This window comes from Falco punctatus (assembly GCF_963210335.1).
Source record: "Falco punctatus genome assembly, chromosome: 4".
NCBI classification, from domain to species: domain Eukaryota; kingdom Metazoa; phylum Chordata; class Aves; order Falconiformes; family Falconidae; genus Falco; species Falco punctatus.
Genome location: NC_137583.1, coordinates 10,421,410 through 10,441,284, shown reverse-complemented (window position 1 = coordinate 10,441,284; position 19,875 = coordinate 10,421,410). Strand labels below are relative to the sequence as shown.

Genomic DNA, 19,875 nt, shown 5'->3' with positions numbered 1-19,875 from the left:
TTATATTGGAAGTGAAACTTGCTGTTTGGATCTACTTCTTGATTTGCTACAATAATGTAATTTTATTGTAAGAGATGAAGGTTTAAACTGATAGAGTTTTATATTCTGTATTGTATTTATCTTCCTGTTCAGTGTTTTAGGATTAGCTATTTATATATTCAGTTTCTTTGCTAAAAGGAAGTCAAGTAAAAGTTTGAAATACAGGTTCAATTTAACTTTTTGATCTGTGTATTTAAATGTTGCTTATTATGTTGCGGTTCTGGCTTAAATAAGATGATTGCTAGAAGGAAACTTGTTCATGGTATTAACTTTCTGTTCAGAGACATTTTTGTTAAAGTGATTGTTTTCTATGGAAAAAGATCAGTTAGTGTGTGTAGCTCTTTAAAAATAAGAGGTTAAAGAATTACTGTAAATGTTTTTTCGAGTATTTTTGAATTCAAAAGATTTTTTTTTTATAATTTGATCAAAGTCGCATAACCTGTGGCTCTGTTTTTGTTACACATACGGATGGTCTGTGGATAACATTACATTTTTTCAGCATGAAACTGAACACTTCAAATCCCTAAAGCAGTCTCAAATTTATGGTTAATAAAAGAATTTATTGTACTGGATGTCATCTGTTATATCACTCTGGGAACAGAAACTGGCAGTGAGTGGACAGGAAATATTTCCATTTCAAATCACTTCAATCTTACGGTCTAGGGTGAAAGTGTCTGATTTCAGAGAAATCACTGTGAGTATCGATGTAATAGAAGCATTTTATTAAAGAGTATAGTATTTTTCAAATATTTCTTTTAGCTTTGTAGTATTTTGTGTAAAGATACTAATATTATTCATGTCTCGTACTTTCAGTATCGATCCCTTAACCTTTTCAAGGCAGAAGGAATAGTAGTAATATATTTTCAGATAAATATCTATATATACCAAATGAACAACAATTTGAATTATTTTACGATGCCCAGACTGCTTCAAAGCCTGACCTTTGTATTTCTAATTGATTGGTTTTTTTAAGTGTGATACGATGATTATGTTCTTCCAGCTTAATGGATTTCTTCAAGTTGTCTCCTTTTCAAAAGTGTTACGAAGTGAGATTCATGGATTGTGACTTTATTAATGGACACTTCAAGCATTCAAATTAAGTTTCTGTGTATTTTTCATATGTTAAGTAGTACTTGAACAGCTTCATTTTAAAGTATTTAAAGCATTTAAAATAATTATTTATTTTAAATGGATATGTTTATCTAAGGGACATTTTAACCAGGGGGAAGAAAGTTTTATGTTATCTTCAGCATGTTTTAACAACCTGAAGTATTTAATTTTTAATTTTCATACTGTTGTGCATTAATATGTGATTGTAAAGTTTGGTACCAGTTGTGCGCTTCCTTCTTTAAAAGATAGGTAGTGGGGTGGAAGTGGTAAATTTTTTTTTATAGATACTCTGAGGCTGATTAAAATTCATTAAATGAAAGATAGGAGGTGTTGGTTTAAGTTTTTTGGTGTAAAACAGCCTATATGGCATAATATTGAGGAAAATTATGTAATAAAAGCATATAGGAAGGAAATAGTATCATGTAGTGGCCGTGTGAACACAAATTGATAATTTTCATTTGAGTTCTTTCTCTTTAATTCTGTTTTATTTTATGCTTTGTCTAAGAGGTGGAAGGAAAAAGGAATTAATGGTAGAGTTCAAAAGGAAATAATAAAGATCTAGTATGACTGCCTTCCTTCTGTGGGCGTGTATACTTTGGTGTGACATGGGTGTGTTTGTAAATAGAGAAATTAGTTCTGAAGCTTTTTATTCATTATTTTACAGAACACTGGTAAGCAGTGAATTTTATGTGTTTCATGCCTTGGAGGATCTGGGCTGGAGTACTGAAGATCATCAGATTAGGCAGAGATTAAATAGGGTTCAGATAATACTTGCGGTATTTGTTTGATTGGTTTCTGTCCAATCATGGTAAAATTATTACACAAATCTAACTATTTACTTAAAAATAAGAGAAAGTTAATATACCTTGTGACTAAAATCAGAGCAGACGATTATTTTACCTGACTTGACACCCTGTTTCTGCTCCATTGTAATTCAGTATCTTGAACATCACCTTGTGGAAAGCTCAAGGTATTGCCACTCTAAATGTGACCTTTGTTCATCCTTAAACGTTGCACATAGTAACTTTGTAAGGGTTTTTCCGTAAGCCTCAGTAGATTATAATTGAGGTTTCAAATCATTCTTAACAAATTTATATCAGCACTTATCACCAGTTACACTGATTATACTATTAAAATAACTTAACCTCACACCTTACTACTAATCAAAACAACTCAGGCAAATAATCCACGAATTTTAACATGGCAAACTGGGCGTCTATTTTCTTTTATACTCAGCCTTAGCTCCTGTATATCAACTCTGCATTGAGTTATTTATTTAGGTGTATGGGATTTTTTCTGCTTGTGTTCCTGCAAAGCTGAAAAACAAGCCTTAATAGGGTCAAGATTTATAACTTAATTTAGGCAGTTTGGAAAAGTTTTATTATATGAGATGTAGACTAAAAAAATAATCAATTAAATCTGTGTGTAAAGCCCAAGCACTCCTCTTTTAAAGAGAGGAAGGATTAAAACTATGGATTTATTGTAAAACTTGTTAATTACTATGAATATCATCAAAGGACATGAACTCAAATCTGCATCTTATTATGCTGTGTGGTGTGTGTATGTACACAGCGTCAATGGGAGTCCTTGCTCCGAGTACTTTGCTATCTGAAATTATTTCATAGAAAACTGGAGGAAAGGAAATTGTTATCCTATTTTACATGGCCAAGGCAAAAAACTTATTAAATGACTTCCTCAAAGTTATCGATACAGGGTATGGATAAGACAAGAGATGAATGTGTGTTTCCCCAGTCTCTGAGCAGGGCGAAATCGCAAGATGATGACTCTGTTCAAAATGCAATGCAACAGGTGTATTTTCTGTTTATTTTTTAATGGTCAGTGCTTCATAAGGTGTTTCACAGAGAATTAGGTGAGAAGGAATTGAGGATGTTTTTGGTTTGGTTTGTTTTTTTTCCCCAGTCTTAAGGCTTCAGGATTGTCACTGTCCTCCTTACATGTATAAGTAACACCATGGGAACATACTGGTCTCTGACTGGACATTGTAAAATATGCCACGGTAATAATCAGTTACAGTCTCACATGCTGGCACCTAGCCTAGCCTGAGCTTTCCGGTGTTACCACAATAGAAATGCTATGCAAGAAAACAAGTCTTAGCTGATTCTGCTCCCCGCCCCCCCCCCCCCCCCCCCCCCGAACAGCTTACATGTTTGATGTAGTATTCTAAAATGATTTTTTTATTTCTGGAAATTTTAGCAAGGTAGGTGAAATTACAGTTTAGGATACCCTCTCTTCAGGTTCCCTTCACTTGTTAAGGGTTTGGTGTGGAATGAGTCTGGATCTCATTGGTGCTACTTCTGTAGAAACCAGAGGAATTTTTTCAGAGCAGCACAGCCATGGTATTTTTCCTGAGGCTAAATGCACTTTGTACCATCCCAGCATCTTGTCAGGGTAGGCGGTGAGAGAGCAGACCCATATACCAAACCTGCATGTCTACATCAGGCATTTGATTTTAGGTTTCCTGTTATTTTTCCCAAGGCGGGATTTCCTGTTGTTATTTATTAGTGTGTATGGAGGTTTATCATTTAAAAGAAAGCTGCTTTGACTGAAAACTTAAATGTTACAGATTTTCTTCACCGTAGTTTTTTTTTTTTTTTTTTAAATTGGATAATCCGATTTTAACCAATAATACAAGAACAAAAAGTGCTCCAAGTTTCTAGGAACTGGCTAAGAGCAATCCTTCATGGAAAAGATTGAGAACAAATGTACTGCAAGAGCTTAAATAGTAATTAAGCAAATGGCATCAATAAAGTACGTTAAAGCCTAAGCAGGCTGTGGTACAGGTTGTGTCAGTGTTTTAGCAGTTATCACATTTCATGTCAAGTAGCGAATTAATTAGTATGAAAATGGCAGTTCTGAACTAGCCATGTACTGTATGGATAGAATGTGTGACTTTTGCTTTGGCCTACTTTCAAAAGCAGTTAGTATGAAATACTTAGGAAAAATGCATCTTTTAAACTGTTCTACTTGTTCAAGTGTATTATAAAGTGTGATATCCATAGTGTATGACTTTTATGAACGGAAACTGAATGCAGTCAGACTGGAGTTTCAATACTACTTAAAACATTAAATCTCTATTTTTAAAATTGTATTTAGGTTCCCTTTTTTAGTAGTTAAAAACCTCATGGGACTTGATAGCACATAATGCCTAAGGAGTTTGCCAGGAAAAACGCACACATTTTCGTGGTATTATTTTTTCCAACAGTAAGATTTAGTAATACTTAATGCTTTTCAAATCCAAGTACTGAAGAGAGGTGAGCATACAGGAATATTTGAATGTGTTGTGTCTTCTCTTCATCCTTTTATCATTGTGAAAACCTCAACAATCTTGATGGCAGAAGCTATTCCGTTTAAAGAGATGGCTGAACAGCACGATTAGGGACAAAATACGTGGATTTGTAGAGTGAAAAAACTCTAGGAGAAGAAAATCAGCCTTGATGATCAGGTAAATTCTGAGGTAAACTTTACTCAAGACTGGCAGTTTTCAGAATCATTCTCAAGAATGCCTCCTCAGAAAGCTGCATTTTGGATGGTTTTATTTATATATATTTATTCCTGGCGTTGATCATCATTTGGTGGAGCTTTTCCTACTTAAATGGCTGTTAAGTGGGGAAGCTCCAGTTTGCTTGCAGAGAGGGGCCAGTATAGCTGGAATATTTGGCTTCTATTTCTTCCAGGTATCCTTCAGGTGAACCAGAAGTATTTGTGTAGCTTTGCGTCTATTTCTGATACATTCCAAATGGAGGGTTTTTTGGCTGCAGATATGATGGCTGTACTCCACAGAGGATAACCAGGAGTGTATAAATTCCCTGGCAGCTGAAGCTTTAAATCTGCAGCCACCAAATGTGTCTGCCTGTGTCTCTGAAGTTCAACCATGTGGATCATCAGTACACAGCAAGCACTGGAGCTTCTAATCCTTACCGCTGATTGTATTGCTGCTTAAGCTGTGGGAGTAATTTTCATCTTCTCTGTGGACCAGGACTAGGCGGAGGCTCTAAGAATAAATTTATTTGCTAAAAGCGCATAGTTTGGCAGTAATAATCTCTGTTTGCATGCTTGTTTGGGGGACATGGAAGTAACAATGGGTAGCAGTGAAGGAACCAAAGCCCGTACCTTTAACACGAAGGAAGGGCAGCGTAACTGAGACTTGCTGTTTCTAACTCTGCAGGAAGTCAGTTTATGCAGCTTGTCCATTAACTTGGTGAAAAGAAGAAAGGGAGGAATACTGGATTGCTTCCTAGGGGCAGATTCAGAGGGGGAAGGTAATTTATTTTATTAGCATAGTTGATGTACAAGAACTCTCACTTTTGACCAAAAAGTATTTTTAGTCATTGTGTTTAACATCATGGTCCCTCCATTTTTGGTTGTTCGTGGTCCCCACCATGTCCATCTGTGTCCCGTCTCCCGTGTGTCCCCTTCCCCTAATTAAAAACATCTGATATAGTTGTCATACCAGTCTGTCGTGAAACTATAGCGATCTGCCCCTCACTTTTGCTTAGGGGATTGTACAACGTGGGTGTATATGAAATAAAGGTGGTGCTTTTGGCATTATATTGAACTTAATGCTGAAGGCAGGTACCTTTGCATTGCTGCTGTTTAAAGTCCATGCTGCTCGTTTCATGAGCCTTTTTAAGTTATGTAGCTCACAAGGATGGTAACTACAGGAATAGATGCTTGTGTCATTTCTAAGAAAGTTGGTTTTTTACTTCATCTCCTGCAAAAACAAGATTCATGTGAGGTATTAAAAATACTGTTGGGGGAATGGCGAAAGATTCTTTAAAGCTAAAATATGGGAATTTGGCAAGCAAGTAATCGATTGTTCCTAGAGTTAAACCATACTGCTTACGAATTCTGAGTTTTAGAATCTTATGGGTGAGTACAATTGTGTGTTTCTAAATCCCTAAGAATAGGTTTTTATGTCCAAAATAATTGCATTACTTCAAAGGGAAGGATTAAGATGGAACAATCCCAAATCCTATCTACTTTAAAAGTTTTATGAGTTCTGTGGCACTCTAATCAGTAAAGTGGACTTATTACTAAATTACCTTGCCTCCATATCCTCCAGAACCAAAACTTCTGTCTATTTATATGTATGTAGGTCCTACACAACCAATGTGCATTGGTTTTCTTCATAGTTGTTAGCACCTGTGAATATGTAATACTTTCTTAGCTGTACCTCTGTGTTTCATTTGTGTAAGTAAGAATTAAAATTTTCTAAGAATACGCATTTCATATTTTCCAGCTGCAAAGCTCTTAAAGAATTTCAGTGACTTTCAAATAATACAGGAGAAGGTTTAGGACTGGGAGGAGACATTGTGTGAATACACACAAACCGAAATAGATGTGCTATGTCAAATCTCTCACATTCCAGCCTTTATGTGATGTTCTGCTTTAGATTTCCTTGTCAGCAGCTGTTCTTACAATTTGCAGAAGTTACAAATTGGATAAACTCACTCTGTACTGCAAATGGAATATCTCCAGTCTGTTTGCTCTGTTTGTTTGCAGTATCCCCAACAATGCAGTAGATGTCAGATTAGAATTTTTCAAGTAGAAGAGTTATGAATAAAGCAGTTAATCCACTTTTGATGACAGTTTCCTTTGGAATTGTTTGGGGGTTTTTGTGTGCACTTTGGCATTAGATTGAGAAGTAAGGAGCAAAAATCCCACCCTGAAATAGTCATAATTGTGAATTGTGTTCTGGATGAAGCTTAAAACAGAACCTACAAAGTCAATCCTAGTTACTTCTACAGATTTTCTGTTTCTTTGGATGAAACCTGGGATCAAACAAAGAGCTCGTGCTGGGAGTTTCCAGTCTGAAAGGTAGGAATCTGGCAGCAGAACATTATTAGTGACAATTTGGAAATAAGTTCCTTTAGTTGTGTTCTGGGTGCCATTGCATATGCTCAGCTTTGAAGGAGAAAATTTTTTTTGGGATCTGGGTGGCTTGGAAGTACTTGCTGATTTAGGAGAAACAGCAAACATTTATGCACATCAAGTCTTGAAAGATACAGTTTGTAACTCTGAAGTATTGTTCTTTGCTTTCCTTTTCCCCTGATGTTCTCTCCTTAGAAAGCTACATCATTGCTTAATATGGTAAGCAAAGTGAATGAATGAACATACCTGTATATATTACATACATATTAATGTATATAATATTATATACATTGTTCTTTCATGCTTCAGTCACCTCTTGAAACCTTTTCTTGATTGTCTTCTAACTCTCTTTGAACAGCTCTGGGGGAGAAATACTATACCTCTCAGTGCGCAAACATGCGGAGCCATAAGCTAAGTGGACAGTCAATTAAATGAATGAAAATATATTGTTTATTTGTTTCCTAGACAGGTTAGTTCAGAAATGCTTGGGCGCAAACTAAAATTCAGTGCTTATGCATTTGTTCCTTTAGGTGTGAGGGACCCTGTAGGCTTACTGAGGTTGTGGATAACTTCTCACCATAGGAAGAAATATATTCTTTAATTTGAGTGGAGCAATGAGCTAGCTTGTAGATTTTATAGTCTACTGTGTTGTATGTTAAGCAGTAAGCATCTGAACAGGCTTCATCGATTTCTCCTCCGTTATTTCAGATATGAGTTACTCTATTTGTGGTTTATAGCACAAGTCGGTGTTTCTCAAACTAATTTGTCTTGGGTCCCTCTTAAAAACAACTTTCCCATTTGCACCCCGCTTTCTTCCCAGTCACAATCACAGTTCATGCACCTGTCTTGGCATTGCTTTTTTCTCCCCCCTCCCCTTCCCAAACACGTCTTTTCTCCCAACTCTCCTGCCAAGGGTCGTGTCCCACAGTTAAGAGAACACTGGTTTAACTACAGACTTTTGGCTTTTGTCCAAATATGCTTAGACTAACACATTTCAGTAATATTTGTGGGAAATGTGCATTGTTTGAAGATATTTTTTGTCTTGATTTTCTGGGGGCTTTTTGGTTTGGTGTTTTGTTTTTTTTTTAGAAGGCTTTTAATTTACCAAACCTTATTCACACAAAGTTGGAAAAAATATATGTGACAGGGCAAACCAGAAAACTTCTTAGGCAGACTTGCAAATTGTGTGAGAGAAATAAGAGCTGGTGCCCTTTTTCTGCCATGATTTGCTGCATTGAATTTATGGGTTTGACTCAAGAGATTTACGATTTTCATGGGAGGCGGCAAACAGTATAGATTAAACTTGCTTCTATTGTTGTTAAATTGTGGCTTTAAGAACTGTCTGTTCCTTAAAGTAAACCAGTGGATGTAATGTTCAGTGAACAGCTGCAGGGAGCCATGTTACATACTCAAGACTCGTGCTGTAAATACCTTTTTTAGTATTTCTTCCTTACAATGACTTCTTACTTCTCTGTCAGACTGACTGATGTGTAACGTAACCTTCCAAATGGCCTTTTCAAAATAGAAACTAAAATAGCCAGGAAAGAGACGTAAAGGCATTTCTGCTGTTGGGTTTTTTGTTTGTTTGGTTGGGTCTTTTTTAGATATGATACACTGCAATTTGTGATCTTCAATCAGCATGTTTCAACCCAAAAATCCTAAAAGCCCCCCCCATAAAGCTAGCTGGGATACAAGTATACATGCATATGTGTAGGCACCACCTCGTTCTCCGACAGGATTTAAGTCAGCAGCTGTTCAGTTCAGTATCCTTTCATGATAGGAGGAACTTGAGCAAACCGTATCTAGTTGAAACGGCAGAATAATTTGTTCAGACAAAGTGTAATTACCCACGTGGGAAGTCAACCATAAAACCATGGATAATACAATTTTCTGAAAAATTAGATATTTAATGATCACAAAAGGTCAGGACAATACTTATACAAATGGAGTATGGGTTCCTTATGTTTGGTTTAGGAAAATAAGTATTACGTGTTACTCCTGAAATGAAGTTTCATCTCCCAGATTGTTACCTAAAGTAGCTTCACGCACACACACCCCGCTCCCCCCGAACACACACACACACGCAGTGTCTGGGCCATCCACTCCTGGTTTTGCATTTTTTACTTTTTAGAGGGTTTTGACTGTTGGGCATGTTAGCACATTTTTTTACAAAGGCTAATACGAATGCTTCATAAAGTTTATCCAAGTCATTGTGGCTTAAATTGGGATAAGCTGTATTCTGGGAGATGGAGAAGGAATATGTTAAATGTAAACACGCCCGGCAGTTTTAAACAAAGAGGGGTGTATTGTGCCTGCCTCAGGTCACCAGGCACCTACTGCCCGGAAGGCTGAGCTGTGCCGGGAAAGTCAAACCATTAAGTATGTTCACATGGAACAAGGGTTCTTCAGGTTCAGAGAAAGGGCCTGATTGACCTATCGGACAACCTGATACCCTGTCTGAAAGGGACAGTTGTGTAAAAGTAACATTGCTAACACCTGGAGGTTGACCACTGAATTTTCATAAGCAACATAGAAGAAAAACTGGGATCTTTGAACACGACAGGTTGTTCTTGACAAGGATGTGTGATGGAAGAACCAGCTAACCAGTTTGTGTAAAAAGAGGATAATCAGGAGGTTTGGGTCTGTCACTACAAGAAGTACATTGAGGTGCTGGAGTGTGTCCAACGAAGGGCAACGAAATTGGTGAAGGGTCTAGGGCACGAGTCTTGTGAGAAGCAGCTGAGGGAACTGGGGTTGTTTTGGCTTGGAGAAAAGGAGTCTCAGGGGGGACCTTATTGTTCTCTACAACTACTTGAAAAGAGACTGTAGTCAGGTGGAGGTCAGTCTTTTCTCTCAAGTAGTAAGCAATAAGACAAGAGGAATGGCCTCAAGTTGCACCAGGAAGGGTTTAGATCAGATATTAGGAAAAATTTCTTCACTGAAAAGGTTGTCAAGCACTAAAACAGGCTGCCCAGGAAAATGGTTGAGTTGCCATCCCTGGAGGTGTTTAAAAGATGTGTAGATGTGGCACCAGGGGACATGGTTTAGCAGTGGACTTGGCGGTGCTAGGTTCAAGTTTGGACTCTTTCTTAAAGGTCTATTCCAATTTAAATGATTCCGTGAGGTTCCTTCATGCGTGAAAATGATGGTTTTCTTTGCCTCCCCAATATGTAGTTTATAATGAAGTAAAAAAAGTTCTTTACATTTCGTATCTGAGGCCAAATTCACGATGCAGTGCTCTGAAGACGCATTCAGCTTCTCTGTGGCTGACCTTGTGGTCAGTGGCTCTAAAGACTAAGCAGTGAAACAGTAAATAACTAACAACAAAGAACCAGCCAAAATCTAGTAAATTCTTGTAAATCATGTTTTTACATAAGAAAAAACACTAAAAGATGCCAACTTATTAAAGAAGTAGTGTTCTGAAGAATCTAGATAGCCTTTTCAAATACAAAATAGGCACTGAGAAGCCTGTGACTCCTTGAATTCACTTTTATTAAAACTTAACATGTCAGTGACACTGGAGAAGTTTTTATAACGTTATTCCCATAATTTGTGTGTTGGAAGAAGGGTTCGCTGGAGTCAAGAAGACGCTCAATATGAGTTATGCATCTTGCTCAACTTCTAACACTGCTTATATAGAACCGATACACATACATATTCGTAAAGCAGAAATATAATTGGTTAGTAGTCTCTAAATGCGCGCGGTTCTCACGCCCCTAATTATCATGACTAAAATAAGCATTCTATCTTATTCTAGCTAATTGTGTTGCTGTGCCTCAGCCTTGTAGTTTGTTCCTCCCTATATTCCCGTACCGCTCCCTATCTCTCTTGGCCCTGCACCTGCTTGCCCAGCAGCTGTGTCTTGTTACAGCCACGGCCTGTTGGCACAACTTAATTACTCGGTCTCAGGATTCAAGAATAGCTCAAGGCTACCTTTCTTGTTATCTTCAGCACAGCAACTTCAGCACAATTCTAGTTGCAGGCCTATTCTAATACCAGGCCTGGATTGTGCAGATCGTCAGAGATTGTAAGGCCACGCTTCTGCAGCCATTCTTCTACATTTGTGCATACAGTGCAGGAACATATGTATATATACAGGCAAATCTGAACAAAATTTATGGTTGGAATTGTCAGTTACACCAAGGATTTAATAGTGACAGTGCAAACCCATGCACCCAGGGTTTGGAATTCATCCTGCAGTCAATGGAGTACGCATCAGTTAAATAGCAAACATTAGCATGGATTATGTATTTTGTTGTATCCTGTTGGAAGCAATCCAAATGCAAGCATATAAATAGTTTTTACTGATCATCATCTTTTTACTGATGTCTGTAGAAACAGAAAATATTTTAACTTGCTTGAAAGCATCAAGAAAGCTTTAAAATGAAAAGAGTGGATATCAAGTACAAAGCTTTTGGTTTACTGAGCAATGAGTATGATAAACATTGATTATTCATTTTGACTTTAGAGTTCAAAAACAATTGTCCCTTCAGTTTGCCTTATGGGAGCATGAAATTAGGACCGTGTGTGTGTTGATTAACAACATACGGAAGATGAATCATGATTGCTGTTTTGGTCTGGTGCACAAGGCTATGCTTGAGGCGTAGTGATTTCCTACCTGCTTTACCAGATCTCTGTAATTAGTGCTAGTATCTCTGTTTCCTGGTATTGATGTTCAAGTGCCTGCCTGACAGTGCCTATTCACAAGCATAAATTGCCTTTATTGAATGAGTGTTTGCTCAACAGAAGTTGAATGTTGGAGTGTATTTCAATATTACTTGTAATTCATAGGACAATTCTGAAATCACCAATGCCAACTCTGGCAGGAATTGTCAAATTCCAAATATAAAAAATAGGTGTTACCTTCAGGTATGAAACAGCGTATGCTCTAGGTTAAGAGGGAAAAGTTCAACAATAAAAAGTTAAGCAGATTTTTTTATTTCTTTCCATTGTATTTATTTTACACCTCTGATGGCAGAAATTCATCAAATTTAACTTTTCTTGGAGGCATAATTAGTTCCAGTGGTTAAAAATTTCATTTAAGCTAATTTTCTGGAAATGTAATCCTAACTTCGTTCCTTTCTGGCCTAGTAATGGTTAGAAATAGTTGTCATAAATGCATTTAATTAATAAGTTGTTACCATAAATGACAGCTAGGTATTATAAAAATATAAACAAACAAAAATGCAGGTTAACTTCATGTAATAGTCTTTGCCTTTTATTTATAGTTGTGCTCTTTCATGTTGAAAGATGGATATTTATATAAAATGAAAAGCCTGTACATGCCTTGAACATCCAAATGAGTTACTCATTCTTTGGGAGATGATGTGTATTAGTGTTATTCAGAACTGTGCTGATTTAAGATATCTTAGGATTGTAACCGTAACTATTTGAGCTGTTCACGTGGAGTGAGGAACAGATCCAACACTGATCTCTGTGATTTGAGGTATGTGATATGTGATAGAAATTCTAGCTTGCTTGCCCAGTATAGATGCAGGATTTGGATCTTGGGTTATCATGTTTCCTGTAGAGTTCTGTGCTTTGAGCTCACATAATTGGAGTTTTAATGTTGTGTATAACACCCCCCTAACCCCCACTTTTTGGTAAATAATTTTTCATTTAATCTGTGTGCATTTCAACTTTGATTATCTGTTTAAAGATCAGTGGTCTATAGTTCTTCATAAAAGATGTTTTGGCTGTTTTCTTTCCTATATATTCTTCCTCAGTCAATGTGTATAGAAGTATGTGGACCAAAGGGATGTTGTAGACAAAGCTCCAGGCGACGAAGACTTGCTTTCTAGTCAAGTTCAGAATAAATTAAAAGCTGCATGTAATTTAAACAAATGTTAGTGGTTAATTAACTAAGAATGTAGAGCCCAAAGGCCGTAACATTAGTATTTATAGTTTTAAAGGAAGATGCTCTAAACAAGTTGTCTTAGCTATAAGCCGTTTAAATAGCACAATTACTTTATGGCTTAAAACCAAGGGAATGCTTCCTGGAAGAATATATTGTTGCACTCACAGCTGTAAGTACTGGGAGGATTAATGCCACAGTTTAATACAATTAAATTGTCTGACTAGCTTACATGTTTTAACCTATAACTAATATAAATATCCAGTTCAACACTTTTAAGGTGACCCTAATTTCCTCGCAAAGTACTGCAGCCTATTTACATCTTTTATAGACTTGTGAGGAAAATTTTACAACCAGTAAGTCTCATGTGCTGCTTAAGTTCAGCAGAGTTTGGCTTATGTTAATTTACTTTTTGCATCTAAGTTATTAATGACTGTGGTATATTGATTTATGCTTTTACTGTTACATATTTTGTGATGTCACCATAATGCCTTTAATTCAATTAAAGGTGCTGTGAAAAGCATTGGTATATTGTATTTTTGTTAATATAGGATATAAAAGATCCTATCTAATGAATTGAAATACTTTTGCTATTTTTCTTCAGGATTTGGTGAAATTTATGTCTGTCTTTCAAAACTTCAACTCTGGAACACAAAAGTAGATGGCTAATGATTAATTTGATGGTTTATCTCCCTGTAGAAATATGAAGTCAATACTTTCTTTTTTCCTCATTCTTTAATCAAACACGTCTTTGTTTTTCTGTAGTAGAAAGTTAAATGACATTTTGCGTAGTTTAAGAGAAACCAAAAATGAGTCAGAATAGAACCGGTATTAATAGAAAAGTTAAGACTGAAAAAAAAAATGACACCTTCCTGTTTCAGGAAACCTTTTTGTATACCAGCTTGTTTAATGCCAGACTAAATCTAAGTTAAACAAATGAAAAGCCAACGTAAAAGAAAGTGAGATTACGAATTTAACTTTGAACAATATTATCAAGACCTGATTTGCTTTCATGCTTTATGTAGTGTGTTGCTTTCTTTTTTTTTAAAAGTAACTTAACTCATACCTTGTTTTTCTTTCTAAATACCTCTGTCTGACTTAAGTGACACAGTGAATGTTTATGCATAATCCTGAGGACAGCTAATTACTGTTGAAGTCCACTTTTACTATTAACTTCTGCCTTTTACATTGTAGCAGTAAACCTGGACACAATTCTATGTAAATAGATGGTATTTTTTTTAAAGATAATGGTAAATACGATGTTTGCCTTTCAGGGAATGCTATTGCTCCATAAGACTCAGTGTTCAAGTTTTCAATGTGTCCAGTGAGGGTGATACTACATTTTGTGTTTCAAAAACAATTTCAGTGCTTTCTGAAGGGTAAGGTATTGCATCGCTGAAGCCCAAAGTTTTTTTCTATAAGCGTAGAAGAGACAGCAGACTCCTCAGCCTGCGTGTGCATCTGGATTCCTCCCTGGGAGAGCAATGGAATAGTTATTCTGTTGGTCCTCAGTCTCTGTGACACTCAGCAAGGATGGCAGTATCTGCTTTAATAGTATTTGATACTGGGAAAGGGTGTCTGTTGTAGCATAGTGGATTTCTACAACATGCACTTCTACTGGAAAAGTTGCGGGTTGTAATTAGCTGAACTATTCCAGTTGGAAATCTACTGTTGAAGTTTTTCTCCTTCAACTATTTGTTGATTTTTAGACAATAATCAATGGGAAGATTGAAATTTAAATTCTCAGTCTGTGTTTTTGTCTAATTAAGTTATTATCAGCAATGATTTCTTTAAAATATTTATAATACATGTTAAAATGTTTGGGGCATCTATATGGGGGCCTCTAACAAAAAAAAAACCCCACCAACATAAAAGTAACCCAGTGCATAAACCATGTAAGACTCAAAGGACATGGAAATACAAATTCCACAAGAATGATATCAGGCACAGAAACATACGTTACATGCAAATATATCTGTATAAAATAATTTAATGAAGGATAGATGTGTGCACATACCTAGACACTGGACTTTTGATACTCGCTCTGTAGGAAGTTTCTGTCATGACCTTTCAGGCACCCTGGTGAACCAGGCCAGAGGTTTTGTGTCCTGACATATCATACCTCAGTTTATGTTAAGCTTTGAGTTCTGTGTAGTTCTTCTTAGCATTGAATAATAGTAGACTTATGAGAAAAAGTTGACTTGATTATAGATGAATTCTGAGTGTGCTGAAAACTTGGTGGGTTTGTTTGCCCAATTAACAAATAGCTAATAGTCTTTCAGGCACCTGTTCCGAGGTAGTTAATGAGATGAGGAGTGTCTGGGAGGTGATGAGTGCTCTTAAATCAGTTGTACTGTTTTGCTCCTACCTTTAATTTCTGAAAGTGACCTTCTCTGAGAAAATACACCAAAGTGCTATGACCACAGTGCTTAGCAGTGACATACTTTCTTCTTTCGGTTTGAACTTCTGGTATTCTTTTTCATGACTGTGGAATTTAAATCAGCTGTTTCAGACTGACATTCTCTCTGACTCTTCTCTTGCATTGTGGTTGCCCTGGAGAACCCACTCTGATTTGTCATTAAGCCTTGATTAAAGGTATGATTTTCGTATGGGCATGATTAACCTAGATGGTAGAAGTTGAGAGCATCACATAACTGCCTTTCAAAAATAAGCTTCCCTGATTCATATCCGTGGGACAAGTCATACTACTTAAGTCAGAATTTCATGTCTTCATGCAAATACTATATTCAGTTCTGTTTCTCTTTGTTTTCACTTCTTTGAGTATTACATTTGGAAAGTTGATGACAGGTGAGTGTGCATGCAGGTGTGTGCAACCTGTTCTGTCACTGCCTGTGTTCAGATTATTGCATGGTGTGCCCAAACAGAAGAAAAAAAAAACAAGTTCTGTCATCCTCCCGCAAGTATTTACACAGTGAAAATCTACCTAAGTTCAAAGTAGCTTGCTTTATTAAAATCATTTTCTTGATATTTCTCTACAGGGGCTGTCATCAGTCACGAAGAACAATGGATTACTCAATATCACCTTTAAATATGACAGTAAGTTGAAAATTTGCACTACGCTCACAAAAATGAAGGACTCCATCACAGTTGTATATGTAGTAATGTGTGGCTTAAAAATGCCTGTAAGAATAGCATGAGCTCTTTAGTATTGACAGAATTTTAAAAAATAGATTTGTTTCTGCTGGGTTTGGTGGGTCTTCTCCTTCCTATGATTCACTGAAAATAATTTCATAATACGTAGTAGTTTCACTTTGATTGGCCTACATCGTGTGCCCAGTATTTGGCTTGAAAATTATAGAGAATTATGTTAATTCTGTGAAAGAGGACAGTCACTGAAATATTCACTACACACGAAGTCATAACAAAGGATTATTTCAAGCTTTATACATCATTTCTCTGATGTGTAATTTGGGGGGGGGGAATGGTGTAAAGTGTGTCTCCAGGTAGAAAACCTGTAGTTTGTATACAGACACATAAAAATGTGTTTTTGCAAGGCTTAATATTGAAGATGAATGTTGAAGGTGAATAGCATCTCTTAATTTACTTGAAGTAGTTGGAACTTTTCATTGGCTACAGTGTTAAAGGAACAGGTTAGTGGAAAACTGCAGTCTACGTTTTCAGTGCAGACAGGTGGTTTTAGTACTGTAGCAGATGTGGTATGTTTTGCGGTGAAACTAAGAAGAAAGTAATCTCTAGCATCACAACATTAACAAGCAGGTTGCAGCAATAATACTTCAGACCTCTTCAAATGTCTGCTAAATGGCTGTATCTTACCGTTTTCATTTTTTTAAAGGTTTTTGTCATCTGTGTTGTCTAGTCAGTAAAGTATGACTGTTGGCTACATCGAGAATTTATACTTATTTGGGCAGTTAGTAGCCGTCATTCATATAAACTCAATGTAGAGTCAAGAAAAGGTCCTAATTTATAGCAGTAACGTTGTACTAATGCCAGTGCAGGTCACAGGTTAGGGTTTTTTTCCTACCTAAAGAGATTACCTTGGATGGCTAATGTGAGTAAAATTTCTTCATTGAGAGTATGTATCAGGAAACCTAACAGTGCTTTTGTTTAATTTTGATAATCTTTTTGTTCCTCATTTTTATGTTAATTTCTGAATTTGCGATTTTAAACTGTGATTTTTTAAATCTAATTTTATGTTAATATTTAAAATGAGCAAAATATATCAGATTGTACAGGAGGTAAGTGGTTGCTGTAAGAGAGTTACAATTTTTTTTTTCTTATCCACATAAAGAAAAACAGGAAATAATATCAGTCAGAACAGAGATCCCAACATTTAATTAACACAATGGAATCTGTTTCAGTCCCGGTATTTGTCATGTTTTTTCCATTAATTCTGGCACCAGGAACTATGTTTAACCAGTGGCAAGTGTGAATTCAAAATTCTGCTGGCACTGTATGCATCCTAGACAAAGGAGTTATTTGAGTTCTGCAGTACTAGGAAAATAGTTCCCTGATAGCAAGGCTAAAGAGTTCATATAATATGGAAATACATACTGAACCGTGAAAAAGCCAGCACAAAAGAGAATTTGGCTCGCTGGCTGTGATAAAGGCTTTTATTTGGCCACACAGGAACTCTAGCAAACTGCATTTTATGTTGTTAAATTAGTTCATTAGATTATTTACTTAGGTGAAAACCAAATATTTGTATGTTTTAGTATTTCACTCGTATTCAAGTTAAAGAAGTGGTTTCCTGAAAAGTATAATTATTCCCTGCTGTTTTTTTCCTAAATCTGTTGTTCTTTAAAAATGTAAATCAGTGACTCACAGTCAAACTTCAGACATTTGTGCTATATTCCATTTTGGCAAATTGTCATTTGACCATAAAATTTTAGTAACCAGGATCCAAAATCTTGGGCTTGCTGTTAATTAGATCCAGACCTAGCAAAAAACTGTTACTTTAAACTTTCCATTGAAAGAGATGCTCTATTCTCCTAAGAGGAAGCTCACGCTGTCACTGAGTTCGCTCACAGCAACAGAATTCTAGAAACAGCAGAGTAAGTACCAACTGCCCAGCTTTTGTAAAAGGCAGTGTTGTACAAACTGTTCTTTTCTTATTTGTGTGGGAGTTACATAAAAGACCCCTTACTATTGTTATTCATAGTAAAAAGCCATTTTCTAAAATTGCTTTTCAGTTAATTTTTCTTTCCTTGCCTTTAAGATCACACCTCTGAATTAAATTTCAATTTTCTGTATTGGCTTATTGTAACACTTGATTTTTCGTGTTTCATTTCTACAAACTCTTTACAGACGAATATATAGCATATAATGATCTCCGTTTTTTTTAGAATAAATTATCAGTCAGTAATATATAGTCTACTGCCCAACTTTTTCTGGATTTTTTTTGGCTCCACTAGTTCAAAAGCAGAATGTTTGTGCATACGTGTCTTCACGTATACTGTTTTCCAGAACTATTGAATTCTCTGGCCATTACTTCTTTTCCCGTCACAGAATATGAGCCTAAACATTGTAAGGCTTTAGAAGTAATAAAATTTGTCATTTGTTTTCTTGTTTTGTGTACATAAAGGCATGGTTAAGTTCAGCAACAAAGTCAGGAATGGTTTTTTTTTATTATTTTCTTAATGAAAGCTGAGGTTTTCTGTAATCATATGTTTGCAGAGCTGTAACTTCAGGGAATACACTACATTGTGTGAGGATAACAAGACAAAACCAGTTCTGGCCGGATCCAGTGGCAGTAAAATGGTCTACTTAGATGCAGCTACTGAATGGATAACAGAAATGATATGGATTTAGGCAGTAGGTTCTTTGTGGTCAGGATGAAGCAGTATTGTGGTTAAAAAGAACTTCTGGAGCACCAGTTCTAAAGCTTCACATTGTTCATTGTTCCCATCCGTGCCTGACTGTTGACCAACATTCTGTTGCTCTAAGCACTGTACATGCACAAAATTCATGTCAGTCCTTATGTTCTTTCGAGTAGTTAGTGAGGAGAAATGTTCTCTTTCGGGAGTCCCAACACGTGTCATTTTTACTTTTCCTGTGGTACAGCCTACACTGGTATTAGAAACTGGTAATTTCCTTTGGAGTCCTACGAACTAGAGGTTTGCAACTGTTGAAAGTGGTTGTGCTCAATGATTTTTGAAAGTTTTGTGGTTTTCAGTGTCCTGAGACACAAGCTTCAGCTAGAGTTACTATAAAGTACTTATTTTTATAGAACAAAGAGCACACATGAAGCTTTTACCTTGGTCAGTCTTGAAGAAATGTTAAGAAATTAACTTAATTCTTCATTTGCATGGAAAGATGTGGGTTATGTTGGAAGCTGGCTGCTTGAATAGATCTTCAGCGTTAGAGGTGCTGTTGGCAGATTATGATTTACTTGCTCTGGTGGGACACAAGAATGCCAGCTAGAATGTTTTTCTTAAAGCGTTTATTTCTCCATATTCTTAGACTGCACGCCTTACCTGAATTCAGTGGGAAAACACGTGATTGGAGATGTGCAGAATATAACTATCAGTCAGTATGCATGTTACGAACAGGTTGCAGTGACGATACTTTGGACAGCAAATGCCATTGGTAAGTAGTAGAGGGAAATGGACTAATTCATCATGTCTTTGGTAATAACTTCTTGCTGATTGGTGTTAAGTAAAATAATTAAATTACACTTGGAATCATTGACACAAACTGCTTAAGAAGAAATAAATTCTGAACAGCTTTGCAAAGCTGCTATTTTTACAAGCTCACTTGAAATAGCTTTAAAACTATGATGCTCTCTACAGCTGTACATTGCTTTTTACTATTCCAGTTTGTTGAATTTTTCCTGCTCTTCAGAACTGTGCAGTAGCTCTGACTTCATTCTCTGCCCCAAAGCATTGGTGCATTTCAGTGGCATTGATGGAGTAATTGCCAGTACACCTAAAGATTCTTTAGGATACAGATTGGCTTACAGGTGGAAAATATTATTTAATCGTAGCGATACAAACGTTAAT

The 19,875-nt window shown here is 36.4% G+C and overlaps 1 protein-coding gene across 3 annotated transcripts in view; it reads left to right on the top strand.

Annotated features, from left to right (window-relative positions):
• Positions 1–19,875, top strand: part of IL17RD (interleukin 17 receptor D) — a 73,667-nt gene that overhangs the window by 33,816 nt on the left and 19,976 nt on the right. For all 3 annotated transcript variants that reach the window (XM_080384999.1, XM_080384998.1, XM_080385000.1), the window contains exons 2-3: positions 15,895–15,952; positions 19,337–19,462. Coding sequence is in view for 1 of the 3 variants with exons in the window: in XM_080384998.1 (XP_080241124.1) it covers positions 15,895–15,952; positions 19,337–19,462 (184 nt within the window). In the remaining 2 variants the exon portion in view is untranslated. The remainder of the gene's footprint in view (positions 1–15,894; positions 15,953–19,336; positions 19,463–19,875) is intronic.